Genomic DNA, 12,647 nt, shown 5'->3' on the forward strand with positions numbered 1-12,647 from the left:
AGGCAGGAAGATCATCCTTGGCCATGGAACAAGTTCAAGGCCAGCCTGGAGACCCTGTCTCAGATAAATAAGCACTCCTTTAATCCCAGCACTCCGGATGCAGAGGCAGGCAGATGTCTGTGAGTTCAAGGCCAGCCTAGTCTACAGAGTGAGTTCCAGGACAGCCAGAGCTACACAGAGACCCTAGCTTGAAAATAGACAGACAGACAGACAGACAGATAAAATCAGGTAGTTTCTACAGACAGAGCCGTGGTCACATGACGGCCTACTCACCTTTCCTTAGGTAGAGTCACTGTGTGTGAGCTTCGGAGGTAATGACATGGAAGTGCGTGCGTGCGTGCATGCGTGCGTGCGATGGGGATGGGGCCCAGAGTCTCGTGCATGCTCAGTGAGCACTCTGCCGATGAACCTCAGCCCAGCCCTGGTGTCAAGAGGCCTCATGCCCTGTCGACCAGCATTCCCCCTCACTCCTTAACGTTCTTGGGTCCTTACAGTCTTCCTCATGCAAGGACTGGCATCATGCCAACCCCACAGCTGCCGAGGGCTTCCAAGGCACAGTGGCTTTCCCTTTGTTGCCATGACTTCTATGCAAAGGGGACTTCCCTTTTTGTTAACTTGTATGGAAAAGGTGATTAATTTGTTCTCCTTTGGGCTCCACATTAAAATAAATACCATTCATTGAGCACTTGCTGTGTGCACTGGCACCGTACAGAACAGTCCATGGATGCTTCCGTTTGACCCTCACACCTCACTGGTGATGAGTAAGCACTGTTAATCCTGTTTATCGAGGAGAAGTGGAGGCCCAAGAAGTGAAGGAATGTGTGCGAGGTTGCACCAGCATGCTAGATTAGCTGGAGTTCCGGTTCTGGCATACATGCACTCTGGTGGACCACAGCTTATACACTCTTAAAACCCGTTTAGATTACTTACTGCTTACAATACAAATTCAAAGCGTGCCCGGCAGCGTCACAGACAGTGTAGCCTAACAGTTATAGTGGGATTGTATTGCCCAATGATGTGTGCTTTCCTTTAAAACAACCCCCTCTCCCACTTTTATCTTGATGCCATCTCCTTCATATTTGTTTGTTATAACTGTAGTCTAGGGCCATGCTTAGAAAGGCAGCACCGGGTGTGGGATTCTTATGCCCTGGCATCTGTTCTTTGTCCTGCTCCTTCAGGCTGCTGAGTCACCCTGCCTCTGGGAAGGCCTGGCCAATCCCAGGCCCTGCTGGGAGGCAGGGGTAGAGCCTAGGGAAAGAGCTCTTCTTCTGGGTACAGGCTTCTTCTGCAGCTTAGGTTTATCTGGCCCCCAGCTTGTGTCAGGTAGCCTCAGCCCAGGGGCTTCATCGCTGGCTCCGTGTCTGTCTTCGTCCCTCCAATCTGGGGGGATCATGTCACTGCCAATGGCCTTGCAGCCACCTCGGCTCTCAGTTCCTCTGGTTGGATTTTCTGTGATGTACACAGCCAGGGCTTTCTGTTCTCCAGGGAGGACCTGGATTGGATACGGTGTAGCCCTGCATGTGATTGCAATACCTAGTTTGCTGGAGAGATTTAGACAGTGGCTGTGGCCACTGGTTTCGAACCCCAGTGTTCTCTGGCAGTTCTGTGGGGAGACTCTGGGTCACTACGAGTGGCTCATGCTGCCCACGTTGATGCTGTCCTTGTCTGTGAAGCTCACAGAACCATCCCAGTTCCAACCCGAGCTGCAGCTTCTGTGGTCCAGTAGGTCTTGCCTGAGTGCAGTAGCCCTAGGCTCCACTCTGGTGTGCCTCCCATGCGTGCTGTTAGTGTCTGAGGGGCCAGGTGACAGATGACAGAACAAGCAGGCTGGGTCCATCTCTTCCACTGGAGAAAACACAGAGAAGTTCTTTTTGATTTGGAGCCAGTAATGATCTTCATTCATGCCTGGAAAGCGTTGGAGCAAGCAGGGAAAAATACACCCAGCCACTGAGCCGGCCCTGGACTTGAGTTTCACTGTGTTTCAAATGTGATATTTTAGGGGCTGGAGAGAGGCTTGGGGTTATGAATGCTTGCTCCTTTTGTAGAGGACTCGGGTTCGGTTCCCAACACTCACGTCAGATAGCTCAACCACCTAACTTCACTTCCCCTGCATCCCACCCTCTCTTCTGGCCTCCATATGTGTGGCACACACAAGAGTACACACACACACACACACACACACACACACACACACACACACACGAGTACAAACATACACACATGAGTATACACATATGTACACACACAAATAAAAATAAATCTTTTTTTGTAAAGGTCATGTTTTATTTGTGGACCCTGGGTATGAAAACAATGCCCATGTGATGCTCTTCTGAGACAACCTGTCCTTTCTTCCTCAGTTACATAGTCTTATTTATATTCCTTAAATGTCATTGAAAAAGCACAGTCTTTCCAGTATTGTGTGTGTATGTTTGGAGCCAGATGCTCTGGGTGTGTTAAATAACTTTAATTTACTAAACCTCCCTCCTCCTCCCCTACCCCAGCCCTTTCTTTTCAGAAGACACATTTAGACAATCACCATTCACCTCCAATTCTAAAGACCTGCTGCCCGGAGAAGCCGTGCTGCATGGAAGAATACCGGCTGCAGGTAAGGACACACTGTTGACTGCTTCTGCCGCCGCCGCCGCCGCCACTACCGCCGGGTGCTTGAGAATGGCTTGAAATGCGTTTTCAGGTGCTCGTGGCCTAGGCATTGCAGCTATTCCTGTGAAGGTGGGTTTAGAAAAGAGGGAGCTGTGCCTTTGAAACTGCCATAAAAGTTTACTGACATCAAATGCAGACTGCGGTCACTCCTTTGTCTTCGTTTTAAGATCTGATCATCCATCCTGGCTGTTATTTTGTCCATGTAGTGAATTTCTTTTTCTTTAAAATAGAGAACTGTAAGGGCAGGGAGACGGCTGGGATGGCCCAGTCAGTAAAGTACTTGATACACCATCGTGAGCTCCATCCTAGCTCACATACCCTGAACCGCACTGCTCACCTACAGTCCCAGGAGGGCAGGCAAGACAGCAGGCACTGGGGCCTGCTGGACAGCCGTTCTGGCCAAATCCAAGCTGCGGGTTCATGAGAGACCCTGTGTCAAAGCTAAGATGAAGAGGACCTCAGTGTTGAGCTCTGGCCTCCACAAATGTGCATGTACACAGACAGACAGACAGACAGACAGACAGACAGACACACACACACACACACACACACACACACACACGCGCGCACACACACACACACACACACACACACACACACACACACACACACACACACACACACACACACACACACAGAAGCTATAACCTGAAAATGATTCTGTCCTGTATGTTATCAATAGTTAAGGCAGGCAATAAGAGCTGGGCAGGTTGGGGTGAACACTAGCTGCTGCAGCCTGTGGTCTCCACAAATGCCACCATCCATAGAAGGGACTCAGCCTTTCCAGGAGACATAGCTCCCGGGATTGCATCGCTGTCAGCCACAGCACCTACTACAACCACCATCTGCGCCTCCTTGCAATCTCAGCCATCAACACACCATTTCCTGCCTAGCCTTCACTTCCCTTTTCTAGAGTAAAAGAGAGTGTTATGCTTTTATCAAGGCATAGCTGTCCCTCAGGGAGTGTGTGTGAACAATTGTTATGGAGCATATGATAACCACTTACCCACCCACCCTCCCATTCCACCACCATCCATTCTGTTTTGGCCATTGATGGACACTCAAAAGCACTCCATGATCCCTGTCCTCAGAATGTCTCTGAGAGCAGAATGGGAGACTGAGGTTCTCTCTCTCTCTCTCTCTCTCTCTCTCACTGTGTGTGTGTGTGTGTGTGTGTGTGTGTGTGTGTGTGTGTGTGTGTGTGTGTTCTGTGTATGCATGAAGGGCTTCAAACAGGGTTATTGGCCCTGTAACCCTTTCCAGAATCAAGTCCAAGTACTGCCACACCCCAGGAGCTTGTGCTTTACAGAATGTTGAGAGCTGAGGAACTCTAAATGTAGAAGATTTGAGTGGCTTCTTCCGAAGTGTTATGTGGTGCCACAGTGTGTGCCATGCAGAGGGAAGTCGGGCCTGTCCTTCTTTGCTCTAGCAGCAACAGACCCCAGAGTCTCATCCCAGCGGTTTCTTGGCTCTATAGGCGCAACATTTCTGCTCAGTCTCTGGAGGGAGCATGCGCACATGGGAAGACATGATGTAATGGTTGGTTCTAGGGATGGAAGGACATTCTGTTTAGTTTTCTATCTTCCTTCTCAGGCAGGGTGTCTTGGAGCTACTGTTTCTTCCTGCAGTGTCATTTGAAAAGCTATCACCCTGGTCCCCAAAATTATTGCCCTGCTGTTAAGTTGATGGATTATGACTTTCTAATGTCAAAATAACTGTCCAGGAATTCCCTGTCAGAGTGCTGTGACCCATACAGCTAGTGTCCCATGATATGTATGTAAGCCCCATGTTGCTGGTGTCACATCTGGCTTAGCTGTTTTTAAAAGTTTTTAAATTGGAGGGGTTTGGAGGAGACAAATCAGAGAATGTTTAACTGCAATGTGTGTAGGAGGTGTTCTGTGGTGGTAGATTTATGTTACATGTTAGATAAACTCACACTTTTAAAGCTAGCTCTTATTTGAGTGGAGATGGGGTGAACTTCACTGGGACTTTAAATATGCAAACATTCTCACGAAGAATAACCAAGCTGCTGTTGAACAGAGCCCTTCTGTAGGTAGCAGGAAACCAAACGATCCTTGTGTGTTCACATTTTGCTTAAGTAAATGAGGAATTTGGTTTTTGGTGTGGAAGGTGAAAATACTTTGGAAATGGAGTTAAAATGAAAAGATTTGAAATACCAGGGACATACAATCATGAAGTTTTCCTCACTGAAAACAGTACTGTAAAGAGAGCCCCTGTAACCCACTAACTAGAAAAGACCAATTTGGATGAACCAGAGTTTGCAGTGTGGACACCCTCAAGGAAAACAGGCTTCTTTCAAGTCTGGACTGTGTAAATGGCCGCTGTATCCTTGTGCCTGCTTCCTGGTCCCTTCATGCAGCTCTGAGAGGCACAGAAGCCTCACTGGAGGAGGGCTTGCTTTGGCTCACGGTTCAGAGTTTACAGCCGTCACGGTGCGGAGGGCTGGGTGCTGAGAGCAGCTTGGTCTGTAATGCCCACTGAAAAGCAGGGTCAGGAACTCTGTGCTCAGCTTTCCATCTTTTTTCCTTCTTCTTTTTACTCAGTTCAGCTCCCAGACTGTTCACTAACCATCAAGGTGAGCATCAACTCCCCACCTAATCCTTTCTAATCTAGCCCTGATAGAGACACCCAAAGTCCACTTCACTAATGCCCATGGTGTTTGAATGTGCCCCAGTACACACGTAGGGGTCAGAAGGCAACTTGCAGCAATCGGTTCTCTTTTTCCAGGATGCAGCTCCCAGGGATCAAACTCAGGTCACCAAGCTTGGCGGCAAGTCGTTCTCCTTGCTGCCTCTGAAGGAGTTCTTAGTCCAGTCAGGTGGAAGATAGGCGCTAATGATCGTAGCCACCAACCTGTTTTTGAATGAACTATTTTTAAACGATTTGTTGATTTTTATTTTATGTGCATTGGTGTTTTTGCCTGCATGTGTGTTTGTCTGTGTGAGGGTGTTGGACCCCCTGGAACTGGAGTTGCAGACAGTTGTGAGCTGTCATAGGGTGCTGGGAATTGAACCTGGGTCCTCTGGAAGAGTGGTCAGTGCTCTTAACCACTGCGCTGTCTCTACAGTCCCCTGAACAAACTACTTTTAAGTCGTCTCCCGTTAGGTTTAGTGAGAGTCTGTTTGCGTGTGACAAGGAGGGAGTCTGTGTATTTTGTTACTGGAATATCAGGTAGTGAAGCCTTGCCTCTTGATGCTGTTGGACACTACACAGTGGTATGCACCACCTCACCACACTGAAAGCAGGGAAGTGTGGATCTCAAAATACGTCTGGACCTAAGGGTATCACATAGGCCTTCTCAGGTCACACGTGGGTTCACTGGTTCAGTGCTGAGGACAGAGACAGAAGCTCCAGTTGAGAATCTCAAAAGATCTGGAAAACCCTGAGTGACACCTGAGCATCAGATTGCTGAACCACCGGGGACAGTGTGATCTAAAGGAGAAAGAACCTGGGCAGGGGCCTTGTAGTCTCAGGATGGCATCTCTCAAGTGAGAGCCTGGATAGAGACAAGGAAGGAGGGCCAGAAGTTCACTGATCTGGGAGAGTGATCTACTTTGCAATCAACAGTTTGGTATGAAAACTGCAGGTGCAGAAATGGGAGGCAGGAAAGAAGTGGCTGATGGGAGGCAGGGAAGGAGATGCTGATGGGACTCAGGGATGAGGGTGGCTGTCTTTTCAGTCTGTCTTTTTAGTGTGTAGGTATAAACTTGTTAGTGTATCAGTGAAAGCTTCAGCATTCTTAGAAACCTTTTTCTAGGTCATTTAAATGCCGCCATTAAAATATTATTTTCTACTCTTTATTTCCTTAGCAAACTTATTTCCTCAGGAAATGCAAGATCAGTGTCAGCACAGTGGGTTTTCTTTGATTCCCAATGGTGAATGAGGCTTAGTGTGGCTAGTGACAAGCTACAAAATCCCTGGTACATGCAGCAAACACAGCAATATTTCAACAGCAGACTTTGGTATACTGTTCTAAACTGCTGTGGTTTGGATTTGAAATGCCCTCGATGGCCTGTGTGTATAGAAGGTTGGTTCTCAGCTTTGTGGCCTTGGAAGGAGGTAGAGTCTTAGCAGAGAGGGCTCGATGTTAGGTCAATGAAGATATGCCCCTGCAGGAGATATTAGAGCCCTGACCCCTCCTGCTTTCTCTTCGCTTCTTGGCCACAGTGAGTTGAGGTAGGTTTGCCAAGCTCCCACCATGATGCTCTGTGCTGCCACTGGCCCAGAGTAATGGGGCCAAGCAAACGTGGAACTCTGGGCGGTGAGCCACAGTGAGCCTTTTGCCCCATGAAGTGGATTTTCTCACTTGTCCCTGTGCAGGGTGACTGACACGTAGGCATTTACTGGTGGGAGGAAACAATTCTCCAAGTGCTTCCCAAGGGAACCCATACAGTGCAAGGGAGTCCTCGCATGCTAGACGAGAAGAGTTCCTGCCAAGGGGCCCGTGGTCAGTTTCGGTGTGGCTGCATTTGGGGCAATGCATGGGAGTGGCAGAGTAGGGTGATATTGGCAGGAACTACGGACTGTGAAGAAATCAAGAACAGCACAGTGAACAAGGCATTTGCCTTCAGCAGATGGTATCTGCAGCTCACAGCTGCCACCATCTCATAGACACAGAATAAGCCCAGAGCCTCCCAGTGCCTTGGCCTTGGTTGTGCCAATATTTCTAGACTGACCTCCCTGAGAACCAGACCCGACATTCTCGCCTGCTGCAAGCATTTTAGGAAGAGCTAACATTAGGAATCCTTAATAATCCTGAGACAAAAATCATTGTCGCTTTATGCTAGAGTGGTGTGGGGACATGGGACCCCTAAAGGCACATGTGGATCCTGAGTGTGCCCTGGGTGATTGTACAGAAGGGGTAAAGGAGCTTTCCTGTGAGGTGTGAGATAGAAATCACCAGTGTGTCTCCTGAGCATACTTTGTCTGATTTATGATGGCCTCACGTGTACAGCATATATGTTACAGCAGGGAGACTGAAGTGAGGCATCTTTCAGGGAAGACCCACTACAGTCACACCTGCTGCCTCCATGTTTGTTTTCTCATCATCTTGCCATGAGCAGGGGCCATTCAGGGAAAGCCTCAGTTCTGCTTGGAAACAATGTGGCGCTTCAATTCTGAATTATTATGATTTTGGAATCACAGCAGGGTTTGCTCTGTATCAAGCCAAAAACCAGAAACACAACCAGAGTGGGTGTGAAGGAAAATGTGGCTCTCTCTGGGATTCCTTCTCAGTGTTCAGGGCCTCTGCTTCTGTTCGTCATTTCAGATGGGGCCTGGAATTAGATGATGTAAAACATTTGTAAATTCCTACCTCCATTCTTTCTCACCATAAAAAAACGTTTTGTTGTTACTTATAATAAATCAATAAGAAGAGAAAGAGGAGAGAATATTAGCACCCTCTCCAAAAAGAGGCTCTTCTGAGTTGGCACTAGGGACATTTAGTTTCCTTGGAGACTTGGTTTGACAGTCAGAACTGGATATTCAATGAAAAGATTGTTTTAGACATTGTCTGCTGGCTTTGGGGAAGTGGATGTCAATGATGTGCCTACACATGAGCATGGGCCTGAGTTCAGCTCTTCAGCACCCATGTAAAAGCTGGGTGCAGTGGCACATATCTGTAACCCTAATTCTGGTGGATTAGGGTTACAGTGGAGATCACCAGAGCTCACTGGCCAACTGTCTAGGCAGTCAGTGAGCTCCAGCTCAGTGAGGACCCCCACCACCAACCATAGCTGCTGCTACCATCTCTAAATAAATAACTGAGGTGGAGACCAATAGAGGAAGATACAAGATACAAGTTCTGGCCTGCACATACACTTGCATACTTGTGCCTGCACACCCGCATGCATATGTATTGGGGGATTTATTAAGGCAACTCCATGTAGTTAAAAAGGAGGTTTATTTTGGGGGGTAACTTGCAGCTAGTAAAGGGGTTGGTTACAAAATCTGGGAGAGTTGAGGTGCAGTCCAGCTGGGTTCTCTGGAGAACTCAGCTGGGTCTACCATCCAGCATCCAGGATCACCAAGAACCAAGAGAGCCGGCACATCCAGATCTTAAGGGCTCCCATCTTGGCCCCACCTCAGGAGCAGGTCATAGGTAAGCAGGAAAGTTACCAGAAGACTCACTGGGGGGGTAGTACTTCCAGGTCAAAGCTGGAACAGCTACCCACCACACATATGGCACACACACAAGCAGGCTATGCTACACATAGAGATACACAGACACACAGACAAAAAAAAAAAGAGGGAGGGATGAGGGGGAGAGAGAGCTATTGATTGATTCCTGTCCCCAGTCCAGTTCTATTCTCCACTCTCCACCCTGCCCATCAGTCTAATTTAAGTGGTAGCAAGTCATATATCTCTATGATTTGGCTCTTACATGTCCCCCAAAGTACCATGTGTTAAAGATTGTGTCTTTAGGTGATAGCACTCTTGGGAGCTAATAGGAACTTTCAGACTAAAGTGGCATCACATAGAAGGAAGTTAGGTCGCTGCAGGTGTGCCATTGGAGCATGCCCAGCCCTGTTTCCTGCTCCTGAGAGGAGAGCAGCTGTATCTCACCATGATGCTCTGTCTCTGTCTTACAACAGGACCAATATGGCAGCACCAACTAACCGTGGAGTCTATCACTGATCTGGGAGACAAAAGGAATCTTTCTTCTCTATAAAATGTTTCTCATAGATATTTTGTCACAGTGTTGGGAAGCTGATTAACACTTTCTGAACTCTAAATAAACGATATATTTGTGACAGTATCACCTACAAGGCACTGTTGCCTGCCATGCTACCTGCTAGATCCCAATGATTCCCTTGAGACAGTTAGTTGAAAAGATACATTTAAAGCTGTGTATTTCATTTTCTTTGTTTCCAGACCTCATGTGATTCCAGGAGAGATGGAAACAGCTGCTCTGGGTTCTAGCAAATATCTCCTTCGATCTTCTCTAACACAATAGATTGTTTTTACACTCGACCAAGTCACAGACAAATAATAGAGCATGGGGTGTTGGCATGAACCTTTTTTTTTTATTTAAGTTAAACAACTTTTTGATTAAACAGATTCTTTTTGTACAGAGAAGGAAACAAACACATACCAAGGGTCTCCTTAGCCAGGTGTGGGGCATATGTCCTCTCACCAAACTATGGAAAAACCCACTAAGACGTGAGGATTATCCCCACCATACAGATGGTTAAATGGAGGTTGGGGGGATTATCCCCACCATACTGATGGTTAAATGGAGGTTCAGGGGGATTATCCCCACCATACAGATGGTTAAATGGAGGTTCAGGGGGATTATCCCCACCATACAGATGGTTAAATGGAGGTTCAGGGGATTATCCCCACCATACAGATGGTTAAATGGAGGTTCAGGGGGTTTATCCCCACCATACAGATGTTTAAATGGAGGTCCAGGGGGATTATCTCCACCATAGAGATGGTTAAATGGAGGTCCAGGGGATTATCCCCACCATACAGATGGTTAAATGGAGGTTCAGGGGATTTACTAACTCATTCCAGTGCTGCAGTTGCTCAAGAATTCAAAGCCAAATGTGTGGCACAATCAGCTAGTAAACAGAAGAACTCACTCCCTGGCACAACACACACACATCCTAAATGTCAGCAGTATACTTGATAATGATGGCATGTCCTCAGAACGAAATGTAATCCTTCATTAAGATACCTTGTTTTCAATAGAGTTCTGCCTTTATACACTTCCATCTCCATCTTACCTCCTTTCTTTTAATGCCAAATAATGTCATTGTCATTTGAAATGTGTTTCTCATTAGGGACTTAAGTAATTACTCCATTCCCACGACCTACCGCTGCTACCACTACTACAGCTATTGCATGATACCAGGGATTGAACCTCGAGACTCACGCATGCTAGGCAAGCACTCCACATTCTAACTTCCACAAATCTGAATGCCTCTCCTGGTCCATGGACATGGTTTTCTGAAGATGTGCCCTACATCTCTAACTAAGCATATTGTACAGAACTCTGGCAGTCTCTCAGCAGGGCAAAAGAAACGTTCTAGGCCATGATTCAGAAAAACTAAGGTATTCCCAGCCCAGATTCCAGTAGAAGGAGGTTAAAAGGTCTCCAGGATTCTTCTAGATCCTGTGCGGTTCAGAGTTCTGCCATAGTCAGCAGTGACGCTAGCTAGCCTGGTTTCTTTGTGTTCTTTATAAGGCCCAAATGGTGCCGATGGAGTCTCCTGTGGGGGCTGATTGCTGGAGAGGAGAGGTTACCACCTTCGTTCTTGAAAGTCATGGGAGTGGGTTGTGGTGGTAACAAGAGGGCAGAGAAGAGCTTTTAGGAAACTGGGATGTTTCTCATTGGGCTGACTGCATGTGTTTGGAGATCTGTGGGAATTCATGGGGCTAGGAGCTTAAGACATCATTTCTACAGCTGTAGGCCACTTGGCTTACTCATCAAGAGGTGGATGTAGGTGCCGTTAGTGATAGTGAATGTTGGCTCACAGCAAGAAGGGACAGTGACATTGGAGATTTACAACCTTTTCCTGGCTGGTCCTTGTCAATTTGACACAAGCTAGAATCGTTTGGGAAGAAGAACCTCTCCTGAGAAGCTTTTTCTGCCAGGTTGGCCTGTAGGTGAGTCTGCAAGGCATTTTCCTGATGGTGACTGATATAGGAGTGCCCAGCTCACTGTGGGTGGTGCCCTCTCTGGGCATGTGGTCCAGAGTGGTGTAAAAAAAAGCTGAGTTACCCTGGACAACAAGCCAGTAAGCAGTGTTCCCCTATGACCTCTGCTTTAGTTCCTGCCTGTCTTCCCTGATGGTGAACTCTGAACTCTAAAGTGAAATGAACCTGACCTCCCAACATGGCTTTTCGTCACGGTCTACTAAGATACAACCTAATGGTTTTCAGACCATTCCTGTTTGAAGCATGAGAACTGGCTCTGAATGGAGCACACGTAGGTCAATACACTCCCTTTCTGCTGTGCTGCAAATCTGGAAACTTCCACACCACATGAAGCATTTCTCTGGGTGCTTAATAGATAAGTTACTGACTGGGAAGCTGTTTACCAGAGAAAGAAAGTTTTATAGCCATGGATTGTCTTAATCTTATCTTTCTTAAGGGTAACAACTGGTGCTCATGACTAGCCCCAGCTGTCCCTTGCCAGCTGGTCTATGTTAGTGTGGGTGCATTCAGAGGAGAACTGTCAACTCCAGTCAATACTATTTGTAGAGAGAGGTTTTTCATTAATGTTTGTCAGGTTGTGTCTGAGTTAGGCCTTCTCTAACATGCAAGCAGTTAAACTAGTTAGATTGTTAGTCTGTATAAGAGAACAATTGGGCACCCATGCACTAAAGTGCAGGGGTTTTTTTTTGGGGGGGGGTCTGGTAAATTTTCTAAAAGGAAATTCATGTACAGTTTACATACCTCACCTGAGGTGCCTATAACTTGAAAAATACAAAGTGGATGAAACTTTGGCACACCTCATATATCTCCACCAGTATGGCATGGGCATGTGGCTTGAGTCATCTGGTGTCAGAATTAATTGTTGGCATGTTCATGTCTGTCCCTGGTAGATGAAGATAACATCCAGAAGCCCCTCAAGGCCTCAGTCTGAAGACTTGACCGCTCAGGCACAGCTGATCCTCTCAGGACTGTGGTGGCACTTTGGTCCTGGCCTGACGCAGTGTGCTTTGAGCACATCAAATACACATGTACTCAGACAGTATTCAGAACACTGTTTATACGGCTGCGGCAGGGCCTTCAGCTGTTTCTACTTTTACAAAGACTATTTAGATGCCTCGAGAATGAATAGAGCTATAAAAAACAAATTCTGAAATCTGTGTAATGGATGATGGAGAGGATTTCTTTGAAAATTGCAATACGGTGACCCTGGCTTGCGTTTGGGGCTGGCTAATTCAATCTGCAGGGCCTTTTTTATATATACACTATGTCCTTCCAATTCTATTGCTATCAAAAATACATGC

The 12,647-nt window shown here is 47.0% G+C and overlaps 1 protein-coding gene across 5 annotated transcripts in view; it reads left to right on the top strand.

The window, feature by feature from the left end:
• The window catches only part of Znf827 (zinc finger protein 827), a 173,963-nt gene that overhangs the window by 108,210 nt on the left and 53,106 nt on the right, over positions 1 to 12,647 (top strand). For all 5 annotated transcript variants that reach the window (XM_036187405.1, XM_036187406.1, XM_036187408.1 and 2 more), the window contains exon 8: positions 2,502 to 2,605. In XM_036187405.1, the coding sequence (XP_036043298.1) occupies positions 2,502 to 2,605 (104 nt within the window). The remainder of the gene's footprint in view (positions 1 to 2,501; positions 2,606 to 12,647) is intronic.

Source organism: Onychomys torridus, chromosome 5 (genome assembly GCF_903995425.1).
Source record: "Onychomys torridus chromosome 5, mOncTor1.1, whole genome shotgun sequence".
Classification (NCBI taxonomy): Eukaryota; Metazoa; Chordata; class Mammalia; order Rodentia; family Cricetidae; genus Onychomys; species Onychomys torridus.